General features: G+C 40.0%; 1 protein-coding gene across 7 annotated transcripts in view; it reads right to left on the bottom strand.

Moving 5' to 3' along the window:
- Nucleotides 1-1,326: 1,326 nt before the first annotated feature.
- The window catches only part of uvssa (UV-stimulated scaffold protein A), a 42,911-nt gene continuing 27,353 nt past the window's right edge, over nt 1,327-16,884 (bottom strand). For 5 of the 7 annotated variants that reach the window (XM_056439144.1, XM_056439145.1, XM_056439143.1 and 2 more), the window contains 6 exons: nt 15,711-15,909; nt 14,303-14,434; nt 11,303-11,486; nt 11,099-11,210; nt 2,714-2,888; nt 1,327-2,435 (listed from right to left, as the gene is read on the bottom strand). In XM_056439144.1, the coding sequence (XP_056295119.1) occupies nt 2,342-2,435; nt 2,714-2,888; nt 11,099-11,210; nt 11,303-11,486; nt 14,303-14,434; nt 15,711-15,909 (896 nt within the window). In that variant the 3' untranslated portion in view covers nt 1,327-2,341. Of the gene's footprint in view, nt 2,436-2,713; nt 2,889-11,098; nt 11,211-11,283; nt 11,487-14,302; nt 14,435-15,710; nt 15,910-16,884 lie in introns of those variants that run through there. The other 2 variants (XM_056439146.1, XM_056439149.1) reach the window with 2 other exon arrangements.

The raw sequence follows: 16,884 nt of genomic DNA, 5'->3' as shown, positions 1-16,884 counted from the left end.
AATGTGGTCAGTTCGTTCTGTTACGAACTCAGACACTTAGGAAGTAGGACCCAATCGCACGACCCCGGAGACAGAGATACAGTATTTGTCAGTACTTTATTTTTCAGTTCTGCAGTGAGCAAATGAAAGCGCTCACGTAGTGAGGGATCAAAACTTTCAAGAGCACAAAATAACCCGACCTGATCATGGCAAAAGACAAGACGAACTGACAAGGAACCCTGGGAGACAGGGGCATTTAAGCACATGGTGACAAGACACAGGTGGGACCAATCAGGGGCGGGGCTGACACTGATGAGCATAGGAGACAGGTGTGATGACAGGTGAAAACAATCAGGAAGCCTGGAATGAGAGAAAGCGAACATAAATGACATGAACCTCTCTAGCATCTCTGTCGGTGCACAACATCTCATTGGTTAGTCTATCATGCTATTCACTAACTGCTTCTATATTTTCCTAATACATTCTTCATAATATCCTTATATTAATTATCATATCTTTCTTATGTATTAATTTAAAACATAGACCTTCTTGTGCAAGTAAAGATTTAAAAAACATGACAACTCATGTCGATTGGACCTGGCTGGAGTCTGAAGGTGATCCTGGCTACTGGGTCCTGACTCCTTGCCCCAGCTTCCTTCATCCAGCCCCTGGCCTAGACCTGGCCTCCTTCCCTAAACCTGGCCTCCTTCTCAATCTTAATTTGCAATTGAAAATACATTGACTAACAGTATATATTTGTCAACTTTTACAAAGCACGCTAATAGTATGCGACCAAAAAGCGACCTGATCGACCGGATGTCATATGTGTACAGATTGTAAAGCCCTCTGAGGCAAAATTGTAATTTGTGAAATTTGGGCTATACTAAATAAACTAAATTGAATTGAACCTTGACAAAGGCAGCGCATGCATTCCAGATACACACTACCTTTCACAATAAAAGCCCTAGACCAGGGGCATTCAATTAAAATTCAGCGAGGTCCATTTAGAGAGAATTTCCTCAAACAAAGGTCCAGAACATGTCAATGATATCTAGCTTGCCCCTTGATTTAGTTCCATATATATTGAAGTAACTTAACAGTTGTATTAATGTTATGTAGACAACACCTGACCGACTGCCTGTCACTTCAAATATAGAAAGTTCTAATTTTTTTTAATCTTCAAAAAACACAATCCCAACAGACTACAAAATACTCGGGGAAAACATGAGTACATATTTAGTCAGTTATCATGTATACATAATGAACATTGATTTGGCTAATATAAAGGTAATATCGAGCTGCTGTCAGGATGTCGTAGCCAGAGAGAGATTGGACCCAAATGCCAGAAACGTTTCAACAGAAAGATTTAATCCTTTAGCTCAAAACAGGTTACACAAGTGAACTAAACAGTAGGACAAACACGACTAAATGGTAGAAACACTGGGGAATGAAAAAACGGGGTTTAAATACACAGGAAAGGTGCAGGTGATTGGACACTGGGGAATGAGATACAGGTGAGGGGGGGCTAGCAATTATACAGAAGGAAAAAATCTGGAACAGAGCAGACAATCACAAGGACAGGAAATGCAGGGAAACAGATGGCACGAGACAGAGACTTCAAAATAAGACAAAACAAGACACAAAAATGTGGTCAATTAGATAATTTCCCCATTACCTGACTCTCGTTCATCAAGAAGCTGCACATATATGGCTGTAATGATTGACAAAGTCTATCTTTATGTTTGGCAAGTATGAATTGGGAACATGTTTGTGTTTATTTTCCTTTGCATATTTAAAGTGCTGTACTTGTAAGTGTTATCAGTGGCCTGCAATGTAGGTTATGAATAGGGACTTTAAATTATTGTCACTATTATTTTGATCTTCCTCACTTGTATAAAATGGGGCAGGAGCGAAGTGGCATAGAGGAGAGTATGGAGCACACAGACAGTCTGCGTTTAGTGGACTCAAAGAGCAGGATTTTCAGACGACTATATAAATAAAACTGTGTGGGTTATATCATTGGGAAACTTCACTGGACTACTGCGAGAAAGACCCACCATCAAAACGGACTGTGGAGAGATAGCGTAGGTTCTACAGATTACTGAACAGCGCCTTCTCGCCACGCTTTCACCTTTTAATATTATTATTTTTGGCCATGGGGATTTATTTTTCATCGGACTATTTGAGTTTAATAAAGGAACTCTTGGACTGCCGGGGACACTGGGTTTGTCGTATTATTTAAATAAATACAATTGTGATTATAATGGTAGCCTCACGGTTTTTCGTTCGCTGGATACCGACCGGGTCAAACATGAATTTATTTGACTTAGTGGTATATATCCAGCATCTAGCTGGATGGAGATCACTGGAGGGCATAGTTAAATTGGTTGGAGAACTTTTCATGTTTTCTCTTGTCAGCTTTAGCCATAACTTCAGCTATTCTGCGCATGCTGCTCCTGGAAAGGAAAGAACGGAGAGGATGAGAGGCAGACAGGAAATGAGAAGATGAATTTGAGAGAGAATCAAGAAAAATAAATCTGATTAAACTTTACTGATGGTAAAACATGATATAGTTATGGGATCATACAGAAAGCCACAGACTGTACATCTAAATCTTTATGTAACTGTATGCATGCTCTGTGCATCTCAAACCGCACAGCAAACAATACACGGTCTGAGCACTGCGGAAACTTTCTCAATAAGAAAATACTCGAGCAGTAAGAAAGTGACGTACTTGTTGAAGACTTTTTTCTCCAGCCTCGAGCGGGCCGTGTTTGCACTCTGCTTCAGGTCGCTGAGGTTGGGGTACTTCTTCTTCTTTCCTTTCCCTTTTTTACCCACTCTGTCGGAACCCAGGTTTTCCCCTGTTGTTGCCTCGATGTCTCGCATCAGCTCTGCATCGCGCCAGTCTACAACAGAGAGAAAAAGAGATAAGAAAGTATCTTCTATTAAGAGATAAGAATATATCTTCTACATCTACATTTTACAATTTCACAAGAACATAATCTAAAATGTAGACGCTCAATGGCTCTCATGTTGGAACGCTTGATCACACCTGCCCATCTTGGTCACTTTACCCAGCCTAGCATGTGATATGATCAGCCGGTGCTACAATACTTGATACATCCCTTTACACACGTGGGCATGTTTTTTCGTATAATTAATTTGCAATTGAAAGTACATTTACTAACAGTATATATTTGTCAACTTTTACAAAGCACGCTAATATTATGCGGCCAAAAAGCGACCTGATCGACTGGATGTCTTATGTGTACAGATTGTAAAGCCCTCTGAGGCAAATTTGTAATTTGTGAATTTTGGGCAATACAAAATAAACTGAATTTAATTTAACCTTGACAAAGGCAGCGCATGCATTCCAGATCCACACTACCTTTCTTACCTTTCACAATAAAAGCCCTAGACCAGGGGCATTCAATTAAAATTCAACGAGGTCCATTTAGAGAGAATTTCCTCAAACAAAGGTCCAGAACATCTCAATAATATCGAGCTTACCCTTTGATTTAGTTCCATATATATTGAAGTAACTTAACAGTTGTATTAAGAAGTCAACACCTGACCGACTGCCTGTCACTTCAGATATAGAAATTTCAATATTTTAATATTAAACTATAGTAACAGTCAGTCACTATATTAATTGTCAGTTTTCAAATTTAACTGGTTGAATTATATCTAATTATACTATAATACATAGTCTCATAATAAAAAAATCTTTTGTTTTAAGTAAAATAAGGACTGAATTAAAAAATATCATACATAACAGAAAGCTTTATAAAAGATATGCATCTTAAAATAAAGTACTTCATTTTAGTAAAATTAACTGAACTGAATTTTTCTTCAAATTCAGTTAATTCACATGTGAAGTAATGTCACTAAAAAGAGCCATGATAATGTATTCTTCTCATATTCTAATAAGATATATTTATGTGCAGGGACATTATGTGTTGTTATTAAAACCACTTGTTTCAGGTCTAGTCTCCACCTTGTTAACATAATTGTTGGGCATTTAATGAATGTTTTAGGATTCTGATCATATGTTAAACAAGCAGTTTCCAATGGAAGCATGGAGACAAAAAAACTAAGTAAACAAAGAGGATGACACGTGGGTGTTCAATTTAGCAAATTACATTTACACAACAGCATTAAGGATTGAAGATGAGACAATAACACATTTTGTTTTGTTATTGAATCTGTTTTGACCAAAAAAAGTAAATAGATTATTTAAAATAACCTCATCTTATAAGAAAAGAACCTGAAAGACCAAAGTATAAAATATAAAATAAATTCCCACAATTGGACACAATATTTTTTGACGTGGTCATATGATATTCAATTCAATTCAGTTTATTTTGTATAGCCCGATATAAAAATTAAACATTTGCCTCAAAGGGCTTTACAGTCTGTACACATACGGGGACCTCACATCGGATCAGGAAAAACTCCCAAGAAATAGAAAAAACCCTTCCACAGGGAAAAAAGGGAAGAACCCTTCAGGAGAGCAACAGAGGAGGATCCCCCTCCCCGGGTGGACAGAAGCAATAGATGTCATGTGTACAGAAGGAATCATTACAGAGTTACAACACATTCAATGAATATGACAGTTCGTAGTAGGCATGGACCACGATCCAGACATCCACAATCCATCAGGCAGATGGAGGTAGAGAGGAGGAGTGGACGGGGCATCAGCAGGGCCATGGAATCAGAGTGGAACAACCGTCCCATCGCAGAGAGCATGAATAGTGTTAATGGGAAATATTCGCAAGTGAGTATTTGGATTAAATCTATTCCAAAAGTACCAACTTCACTTAATGTCAGTTTAGATGATATGCGTTCAATGAAGTCCTTTCAGTTCAAACAGCTCCTTTCTCTTACTGCTACGACTATAGACTGAAACTTAAAAAGCTAGATGAATGAAAAGTGTCACGGTGTAATTACAGTGGATAACACAAATTAGTCCATCCTGCATAGTTTCACAATAGTAAACACCATGTCCTGCAGGTTCATTTGGATTCAATGCTGGTGCTAATAAAAAGTGTAATGTCATAATTCTGGATGATAAAGTAAAAGCATGTGTGATACAGAGTAATGACTGTCTAAACAACGAGACACTTCTAGTTAATGACGTAATGCAGTGGAATTAGAGATAAACCTGCAATAATGCAAAGTAATTACACTGTGATTGTGATGGGATTGAAGCCTGGCTCTCCACTCTGTCAACACACTGACCCTAGCTTTGTGCTGATATTTTCAGTGTGTGGTGTATGTGTGTGTGTCAAGTTTCAAGTTTCAAGTTTTTATTGTCACATCCCCTTTTATACAAGTATAATCGGTTCGTGAAATTCTTATGTGCAAAACACCCGACAGCAGTAGCAGACTAAAAAAAGAATAAGAATGAGAATAAACTATACAATATCCACACACAAAAAAGAAGAAAGTATTAACAATATATATATAAAACAGTGTAATAGAATATACATCATGACAATATATATATATAAAACAATGTAATAAAATATACGCTTTTTTGAGACTATATATATATATATATGTATATACATACAATATATATAAACAATATATATATATATAAACAATGTAATAAAATATACACCATGGCCATAGATATTCACAGAATATGTTCTGGTGTGTAGTGTTAATGAGGGTCTCAGTCCTTGTTCAGCAGCCTGATGGCCTGACTGAAGAAGCTGTGTGTGTGTGTGTGTGTGTGTGTGGGGGGGGGGGGGGGGGGACCCTGGCTTTGACTGGACCTTCAACTATGCCTAATTACACACACACCCATATGGGTAATTGAAAAGCAGCTGGATTATTTAGGATAATCATTCCTGCTAAAAGAGGAGCAGCTGCATGTACATTGTGTGTGTGTGTCCTCTATCAATTTGTTGTTGGCATCTTAAAGAAGTTTGTGAAAGAAAGAAAATAGAGAATACAAATAACAGAAAATAAATAAAGAACATAGGAAAGTGTAAAGAAAGGAAAATGTAAGAAGAGAGAGAAAGAGAGAGAGAGTGAGAGAGAGAGAGAGACTTCTGAATGTAATCAGTGTTGCAGCAGGGCTCTTTTCTCTGTCAACACCTCTTAGCTCTTCCAGCTGGGGTCTGTGTGTGTGTGCGTGTGCGTGTGTGTGTGTGTGTGTGTGTGTGTGTGTGTGTGTGTGTGTGTGTGTGTGTGTGTGTGTGTGTGCAAGGGCAGGAGGAACGAGGCCTCACACACATCCACTAAGGCAACTGGGGTCTTTGGTTTGTTCAGACATCTCTCAGCTACGCATCACTAAGCACAAGGACGTGTGTGTGAGAGAGAGAGAGAGGGGGGGGAGGGAGAAAAAGAAAGAGAGAGAGAAAGAAAGAGAGCATATATTCCTTTCCTCCTTGTGTGTCAGTCAGCTGCATGTCTGTATGTTAGAGTTGGATCAAAAGGTGAATAACCAACATAAAAGAAAAACTCTAGGAAAACATCCTGTGGTTGTGTCGGTCGTACCTCTAAGATTCTCGTTGTCCATTTCGACAGCCTTAGTGCCACAGAAGAAGTCAAGAAACAGCAGTCAAACTATTTAGAAGTACTGATGACAGGATAGCAGCCTGTACTGTCACAGCATGTCAAACAGTTGTTCTATTTTCCTTTTAATATGGTCATAGAACGGCCATACGAGGATGTGAAAATGCAAAATGGAATATTGTGGAATTACATTTTAATTTTCAGAGATCACACTATCACTTAGACGGCTACTATAAGGACACTGAATCCAAACACACTCAACACACTTTGTGCTACATTCTTAGAACTAAAGTACCACAGAATAACACACTAAGACACACGTTGTGTACACATTTAATTATCAGTTGATAACATTTACTCTTATTAATAAACAACCTTAATGTCAGTGCGATAACCTGGTCCAGGTGCTTATAAGAGCCATTGAAGTTTGTATTTTTCCCTTTTTCTTTTAATTTGTAATGGTCACTTTCCTCTGCACGACAGCCATGTGTTGCCTTTGCTGACATCATCACCTACTTCTCTTCATCTGTCAGTGAAAAGCTTCATGCTATCCCCATCGCGACTCTAGAAGGAGTACAATGAGTCACTAGTTTAGCATCACGGACCAGATCCCTCACCAACTTCCCACCCACCAACAGTGCCGATTGTATTCAATGGGGTCTGCAAGACTGTTCTTAGCGCCGATTTTTCCACTTTGATACAAATACTTGGGTCATTTTGTGCAGCCACTTTTGTCAAAACATTGCAAATACAACACATAGCACCCAGTGATCTCAAGTGCGTCTGAAAAGCATCTGCAAAACACTTGGGAGCCTCTTGCCTTGTATCTTTGAACAGTTCACACAGTGCGGACACATTTGCCTCTCATCTCGGAATTTATCTCGGGAGCTCCAACAACAATCTTGGGTAAAGTCTTGGAGAGTGAACGAGCCATAACACACAAGATTTTTCCTCACTGCCTGTTTCACCTCTCTGTCCACATATATGTGAGTGTTATTTGTGTGACTGAATAGTGTAGGGATCTGAAGCCAATGGTCCATCAACTTATTCAGACTGGCCCCCCACCCCCCTACTGTGAGATTGATGTGTGTGTGCTTGTGTGTGTGTATTTGTCTAGGTGTGAGATTGACTCATGGATCGATAGTGTAGTTGGTAACAAAAGATGCTATTTCACAACTCACTGGACTGCCTGCCATGGCCACACTGCGCACGCACGCACACACACACACACACACACACACACAAACAAACACACACACAGAATAGCTGACTTCTGATTTCCTTTTAGGGCACAAGCCACTAGTGCACAAAGACAATCTACATCAACATAATTTCTGGAGATAGTTGAAGAATGGCTAAAAACAGTTTATGCTTTTTTGACAATTTTTTTTTTAAATCCATTGCTTTCAACCACATTTCTCCTCGTTTTTAGGTTGCTAACCAAGTGAACCGATGTGGATGAAATCTCCAGAAAAAGCAAGTAAGCTGACAAAAAAGTGAGCAAACTCACGGATTCTTGCCTGGTTGTTAGCTTTTTAGTTGTCTTAGCTCAGGCCCTAAAAAGGGCTTGAGCTAAGACAACGTCAAGCCGCGAAGGCCCTATTAAAACTGTATTGTTTATTATTCTTATTCTTCCAACAAATGAATTAACTTTTTGGGGGATTTACCAGACTCAAAAACTCACAAAATGGGTTTTGCATTTTTTACTGGTAAGAAAATATATTTTATGGGTGCCATGCTCAGGTATGAAAGAAATGCTTGCTAGTGCCAGCCCCCTCACCTGTATGTCCGTTGATTTTAATTTTGACACACATATGCAACTGAATGAGTTGTAATTGTTAATATAATTATTCATATCGCATTGCATTTAGAAGATATGATCTAATGATTGCCGTGTGCCGTGGTCTATCTGTTGTTTATCACACAGATGCGAATGATGCAATTTTTCGCCGGGTGGCGCGAATAATGCGAATGGCGCATGAATGGAGCGAAGCGAAAAATTCAACACCCCAATGCCCTCCTCCTTCTCTCTAAGGAGTCCAAAAATGCACCTCCGTCATCCACTCTGCCTACATTCAGATCTAACCACAGCCAGCTGGACCTCCTGCTTGTGTACAAACCTCTTGTGCACGGGCAGCCAACTGTGACACCCACAGTTAGACGATGGTCTGATGGAGCCGAAGAGGCTCTCAATGACTTTTCTCATGTACCAACCACTCGATTTTTTAGGTTTCTGTTCGAAATAACATACCCAAACTAAAAAGGGTGTAGCTTTGCAACCACACAAGCTATTTGAATAATGGTGGTGTTATAATAAAGGCAACATATGTAAGCTTTTGTTCAGATGTGTAAATTGTAGTATATATATGTTACTGGTTAAGAGTAAATATAGATGAAACACAGCAAAAATAGAAGTTTCAAGTCCGCCTAAAAAAAAAAGAAGCACTTTCAGGATGATTATCTTTTGATGATTATCTTTTGAAAGGACTAACATCACCAATATGATGGCACAACTTGTGAACAGTCTCTGCAAAGTTTGACTTGGAAAAAGTAAAGCAGAACAATAGTTAGAGAGTTTTAGTAAAGGGAATTTAGGCAAGGTCTCTAAAATGTGCATTTGGGCTTATTTGAGCACCATCTGTGCCATTTGACTTTTCTCATGTACGAAACCATATATTTCACTATATTACTTATGGTGTTCAATACATCCAAATACAACAGTCTTTGGCTTTACAACAGTAAACCAAAGACTGCTGTATTTGGATGTATAGACCTCTCTGCTGCTGCAACCCCCATCATCTGCACCCTCTCTGGATTGCTCCTCCTTTCCACGACACTCGGCTCCACTCCAAACTCGTCATAGCAAACAACCCCCACTCCAACAACCCACAGCACCCCACCCCCCAACTTTTCCCGTAACCAGGTGAGGAAAGAAAAGAAAGAAATGTACACTTTTATTTTTCCCCGTGGGCAAATTATTCTCTGCATGTGACCCATCCTTAGTTATCAAGAAGCAGTGAAGTGCCCGCAGAGCATCTGGGGGTTAAGTGTCTTGCTCAAAGACACTTCAACATGCAACTATGGCGAGAGTGTGGATCGAACCGCGTACCTTGTGGTTAAAACGTCCGCCAGCAGCCTATAAACCTATAGCAACATATCTAGGGGCTGGACCAGGGCAAACCTGAGACAGCCCTAACCATAAGCGCTATTAAAGAGGAAAGTCTTCAGTCTACTCTTAAATGAGGTGACTGTGTCTTCCCCCCGGACTAAAAGTGGAAGCTGGTTCCATAAAAGAGGAGCTTGATAACTGAAGGCTCTGGCTCCAATCCTACTTTTTAGGACTCTAGGAACCATAAGTAGCCTCGCATTTAGTGAGCGCAGCTCTCTAGTGGGGCAATATGGTACAACAAGCTCTTAAAAGATATGATGGAGCATCACCAATCAAGACTTTGTAGGTGAGGAGAAGAATTTTAAGGGATCCTCCTTTGTTTCTCTCCTGAAGGTTTCTTCCCTTTTTTCCCTGTGAAAGGGTTTTTTCTATCTCTGGGGAGTTTTTCCTGATCCGATGTGAGGTCCTCGGACAGGGATGCCGTATGTGTACAGATTGTAAAGCCCTCCGAGGCACATTTGTATTTTGTGATAATGGGCTATACAAAATAAACTGAATTGCATTGAATTGAACTGGTGAGTGTAAATTTAAATATTCAACAATTCTTATCTCATTGCCAATGTCAAGTCAGCATGTGTCGTAATGAAACATGGATCATTGCAATGTGGCTACATGAGGGTCAGCATATGTGAAAGAAACTCATGTGCTGTCAATCAATGTCCTAAAGTCAATAAATCACCATTGAAGACTAAGCACAATAAAGATGTCCCCGCACACAAGTGTGACGACCCTCTCTGCCACTGGCTCGTGTCCCTGCAGGTGGGCATGGCCAAGGGTCATCAGGAGAGTGGAAACAGCTGAGGTAATCAACAGCACTGAGAACACCTGAGTCGTGTGTGCCAGTGCTGCGTTTAAAAAGCTGTTTGGCTGTCTGGAGGAGAGTCTGGTTTGACCCGACACTATACAACAGATCACACACACTTCCCACTCATGCCTCCACCACTGAAACTACTGACTACACACGCCACTGGTTATTCTACCTTAGTTATGTCATGCTAAGTTAAATACCCTTTCTGTTAACTACTTGCTTGTGTGTATCCCAATTTGTTGTCATAGACGTGTGGACCGGTTCGTGAAATAAGAAATACTTTAAAAGTTGACACAGGCGCAATAAAAAACTGGCTGAAGTCTAAAGTGATTTCAAATTATTTTTCCCTGTTCTTATTTGACTTTTGGACACTTGTTTACCCAACAGTAGGATACCCACTGCAGTGCTTAAAGTCTGTTTGGCATCTGCAGTATAAGACTATGTTATGCAACTTGTGACCACAAACTTGCTTGTGACTTGTATGTATTTTAATTTTTCATTTAATTTGTTGACATTGTAAAAAAGGTTTAGCCAAACAACTATGACTTAAATGGTCTAAGGGAGATTTATTTTACAAATATGTGAGTGCATGTGTGTTTGTGACTCCTCACCAGGCTGCTCCTCCCTTTTCCTCCACTTTTCCTGCTCCTCTCTCAGTCGATCCTCTTGTCTGCAGGGTTGCCCCTCCTGATTTCTGGGAATGATGGTACCATGGAAAGGACACTGAAGGACAAAGAGTCAAAGTTCAAAAACTAACAGACAGGAAAACAAACAAACATGAAGTCTTGTAAATCACTTGGTTTTCTTCCTGACACCTTGAGGCGGTCCTGTCTCTGACACAGCTTTCCGTTGCCCAGTGGAGCACTGCAGTAATGGTTGACAGGAGTGAAGCTCCCAGGGAAGGAGATGCATCTACTCCTGCTCTCTGCCAGGAGCTCCTTGTTCTCCACCTCCTCTACCACATCAACGGGAACCCAGAACTGATGCTGAGAGGACATTCTACAAGACATGGGACCACAGGTTATCAGTAGGTTTCAGAAACCTGCATCTAAGACCAGTGGCGGCTCCTGAAAAAATTCTCAGGGGGGGCAATTTTTTTGATAATGATTAACCCAAAACCACAGACCTTCAGACAGCTGTCTATGTGTAGCTTCGTCACAATGCCATCAAGTCATGTGACTCCAGTCAGTGTGACGGCTGTGACTGAACTCTGCCTGTGAGCTTGTAGTTAGTTCATAAGCACAGACAGTCTGAGGCCGTCTGTTAGCTGCTGTCAGTGATCCAGCTCCTGGTCTTTGATTTGGTGATTTTTTTCAACAAGATTTAAATAATTAGAACAATAATAAATATCAGATCCCCATTTGTGACTCCTGCATCTGAGCTTTTTCAAATAATAGAATACATGCAATTGTAATCACTTTCAAGTAAACCAGATTGCTCCACCAGACAAGAAAAAAGCTCAATGTTGAGCTTTTGTTTTGAAGGGCAACACCAGAAAAGCCAAACTCACGGAGGTAAAACCTGGCAAGTCGCCAATAATCTCGGCTGTCGCGCATGCGCAGGCGCAACTTGTTAATGTCGTAACGTAAACATTTACACTAAGGTACAGGCATCTCAACATTTATTTATTGATGACTTAGTTTTATGTCTTTGTACTTTGACCTTGTGTAACATGTGAAGTTATCAATAAAGGTCTTTCTGCATTTCTGCGCCTCACCTGTCGCCACGTTCCTCTTTCAGGAGCACAGCTGACAACACGGCTGTCAGAGAACCCGTTTACAGGCGTTCATTAAAATCAGGCGGAGATCTTTTCTGACGTCGATCGTCAGGAAGAAAACGTTTCAGAAGACACTTTAGAAAATGTTCGAGAATGAGGAACAATGTGTTTCTGATTTTATTTTCATTTTATTTTGGAGTGACAGCGAACGTCTCCGAGATCTACCGGTCGATCGCGATCGACGTGTTGGCGACCGCTGCTCTAGGAGGTCCGACTTATATTGTTGCCAATGTGTCTTCATTGTTACGCCGATCGAAAGGAGTCTCTTTCAAAGAAAGAATTGAATCGCTGCTGTTGGCCTGAGCACTGGCCATCTCCACTGAATACGCCTCTGTCGAAGCTGTATGACGTACTGAGACGCTTTTACGTCGATTACTGATGACAAGACCTGGAGGGGCGAGTCCTCCCGGAAGCCATAGAGAATGCATTGAGAGCTCTGTTTTGTGAAAAAAATGGTTTAACATTGGAGTCAATGGGAGAGGTCTGGGGCGATTTTCATTTCGCCCAAAGTCGCCCCAGAAGGGGCGGGGCCATTTGAAGCACGACTTTAGGCTGACTGAATGACTGTTACCTGATTGGACAATGACATACAGAGGCAGAGCAGACGTCTAGTGGTAGAATGCGACTTTTTTCTTTTCTTTTTTCTTTTCCCCCGAGGCAGTGTGTCGCCCCAATCGCCCTTATGGACAAGCCGCCCCTGTCTAAGACCCTTTAAGTTTCATTTATGAAGTGAGAAAAAACTATTAAGCAAGTGTGTTTCATCTCCTGTTTTGAAAAAAGATTTGGCCAGGAAAAGCTTTCATTAAATAAAGTTAAGTTTTCGTTTAGTGAATTTGTTCCATCTTTGAAAACAACTGAAAAAGAATGTCTTGTCAGGTAAATGTTTTATGTTTATGATCATTAAGAACAAGTGTTTGATGCAGCGGCTGTGAAATTTGCTGCAATAGGACTACAAATATTCATGTTTTCCTTCTGTTGACTATTAATTTACTTAACTTGTTAACACTCTATATCTAGTGCATGGAAATATCCAAACTCTCCTGGAAGAAGACATGAATACTTGTAGTCCTGTTTAGAACAAGGGTAATGGTGCACTGCAGCCTCTAGTGGTCAAACATATTATTACAATAGAACCCTCTAAAATATTGTTTCACTTGTTCTTAAGTCATGAATACAGGAGAGCAAACATACTTCGAAATTAATTGCTTTTAGTTTTCTTCTCTCAGTTCCTCCATATTTTAATGAATTGAATGAAATGTAAAAAATACTTTACAATATATATATATATATATATATATTAGGGCTGTGAAACGATGACACATTTTAATCAAATTAATCACAGGTTTCTGTGCATTAATCATGATTAATCACATATTAACGATATTCTCGGTATATTTTGTGAGAACATAAAAATTTATGACAAAAGACGGATATATATACATTTATACACAGGGGTGCACATAACTTTTTCAGTGAGTTACTCAGGTGAGTACCGGGAGATGTCCACCTACGAGGGGGGGGGGGGGGGGGGTGCTAGTGAGAGTGTGCTCACCCAGTGCGCACGCATCGCGGCGCGCCGGCATCGGAGCTCTGCCGCGCGCGAGCCGAGAAGAGTTGTTGACGGTTTTCCGTCCCGATGTGCGCGCACACGCCAGCATCGGACCTCTGCGGCGCGCGAGACCGAGAGCCGAGGTATATTGGAAGCTCATTCTGCGCATGCGTTAAATGCGTTAAAAAAACTAATTAATCCTGTAATTTAATCATAACGCGTTAACGCGTTATTTTTCACAGCACTGTAGATACAAGTAACTTTGATATTTGATTCCATACACCAAATATATATATATTTGATTTATTATGCACAATAATGTAGTGAACGTTTTGAGGGATATTGATTTTCTACGTGCATTAAACACTGAAGTGAACAATATGCACTGACATTTATCCAGACATTCTAATAAAGAAATGCCATGCCGATGTTTTATTAACGTTACACCTGCTTTTTCTTGAGTGTTTGCAAGCATGCGTGCATCATTACTTGATGATCTTGCCAGCGTTGGGCTGTTCCTGGCCCCAGTAGTACAGGTCCAAACCAAATGGAACCACAGGAGCATCGATAGCCTTCTGGTCTGAGCTGGACTGAGATGAACTGGGACCTGAAGAGCTGCTGCTGGAGGAGAGACCAGTGGAGGGAGAGTTAAACCAACTTCATGCACAAACAAATTCAACTTAGAGTCTGTCACATGTGATGGAAACTCGTATGTATATACTGTCAGAATATCTATAAAGCACTTATGGAATCAAATAATGCTGATGTGTTGAATTGAAATAGTGCTGGTTTCGAAATAAACCCAAAACAAAACTGTTTGAAGTGACTGGCAGAACATCCCCAGTTTACCCAGCCACATAATGGGGCATATGGCAAATCTCTAATGATATCTTAAAAGATGCTATAGAAATCGGTATCATCAATATTAACAACTCACAACAAGATTACTCCATTGAGGGTTAAAGTATATGTGGCATCTAGCTGTGAAGTTGACGAACTAACTTTGGTGGCATAACGGGTTAGTTCCGAACCCCAAATACCTAACTGATCGACACAGCGTTTACTAGCAACTCCCACTTTCATTTTTATTTTTACATTTTAATTTCCTTTATTATTTAAATTATTGAATGTAAATGTAATATGTCCTGCCCTGCTATTTTACTTTACTGTATATATGTAAACATGTTTGCTGCTACTTCATTAAATTTCCCCCTGGGGATGAATAAAGTAATATCCTATCCCATATCCTGCGAGGTAAAATGATTGTTTTTGTCACAGTTGTGGCTTTGAAGAGAGCTTCGATGGATATAAGGGCTTCAGTTCCCCATCAGAAAGGGCTGTCGGCAAGGTTAAGCGGTGAAAATATTCTAGCATTCTAATAGTGCTTGCACATTGAATAAAATGCTGTTCTTATTTTCGTTGTAGAGCGGCAGTATGATTACTTTTTTTTGCGTCGCCACATCCACCCTAAAACAGAAGTAAGAACACAAAATGATCCAATGCGCATTCACCCTATTATAGTTCATGCAAAGAATAAGGTCAATAGTGTAATCCTTAATGGATAGGGATGTCTGATACTTGTCCAAATAACACAAGGCATTGGGATTAAGGCCATTATAGTGGCAAATTATTGCTGGCTTTAAATTGAAATTTACAACCAAAGTAGAACAATATCTCTTTTGAAACTATTGTGATCTTAGTAGACACTGCTCTCAGGAAAGGTGTTAATGTTTCAATACCAACAGTTGAAAATAACACGGTGAATGTACATTTCTGGTGTGAGAATGCAGGTGTCCAGTCCAACTGGAGGAGGTGAATTGAGAAGAGAATGTGTGAGAGGGGGAAGGAAGATGAGAGAGGGGAAAGCTAGAGTGCTAGGAAATGTCAGTCAGTGTACCTGGATAGTGGGAGCACAGGGAGGTTCTGTTTGAGGTGACGCAGTGTGGCAGCTGCACATGTTGGATCCTGCTCCTCCTCTGTAAGACGCTTCAGCCGCCTGGAGGAAGAAGAGGAAAAGGAGGAGGAGCACAGAGGTCGAGGAGCAGGAGGATTCTTTGTGATTGGTGGTGTTGAAGTAGAAGGAGCTGGATCCAGACCTGCCGACAGAGAACGGAGGAAGTTAGGATGGTACTGAACACTGTGGTGTAATGGGACACACTTTGTTGGCCTGTTGTTACTCTTCTAAAAGGCCTGAAGCAAAGTGTAAATCAATATCACCTACACAACACATGCTCCATCAAATCCAATAATCATGAAAGTCATGAAAATATGTATGACAAGCATTTCTATAAATTGTACTTTTGGCTGTTTATCGTAATGTCATATTGACCCATTTAAATCTTAATAGAGTTGAAAGAATGAATTTATAAAAGTAATTTTCCGTTGCTTCTGTGTGTGTGGTCAAACACTGGGGTAACCAGGGTGTCTGGGGACTGAGCAGGACACACACACACACACGCTGAAAATCATGAAAAACATAAATTGTTTCAGTTAATTCATGCTGCGCTAAGGCCGTTTACTTGATTAATGGATTTTTTTGATTGACAGAAACTTAATTGACAAACATTTTCATTGTTTATTGTTTCATTATTATCACAGCTGACAGTGTTGGTTTTAGCACTGTAATCAGGTTGAGAGTCAAGGTATTATTTACACCTGCTTGGAATTTAGTTTTTAAAATGTGTTTCCTGTCACACATTTCTGATAGTCGATTAATTGTTTAGTTGATCGAGAGAGTTAAACTAAAACTATTTTGATAATCCATTTATGGCGAATAAAAAAGTGAGAATGTGTTGCTTTTCTCGGTCTTACATTATAGTCGTTTTAATAGTTTCGGTTTTGGAGTGTTTATCAGACAAAACAAAAGATGTTTCACTGTTTTCTGCCGATGAACAGACCATCGACAATCAAGATAATTATCTGCAGATTAATCCAAAATAATCATTATTTACAGCTCTTGGCTCCTGAACTCAGTATGTCCCTGGTTATGGCCCTGTACATTACCCTACATAATTTCTTGACAGTAACTTGAACTTCCACTGTTCAATTTTTTAAGTAAAAGTAAAAAAAAT

Source organism: Pseudoliparis swirei, chromosome 19, assembly GCF_029220125.1.
Source record: "Pseudoliparis swirei isolate HS2019 ecotype Mariana Trench chromosome 19, NWPU_hadal_v1, whole genome shotgun sequence".
NCBI classification, from domain to species: Eukaryota; Metazoa; Chordata; class Actinopteri; order Perciformes; family Liparidae; genus Pseudoliparis; species Pseudoliparis swirei.
This window is presented reverse-complemented; position numbering and strand designations above follow the sequence as displayed.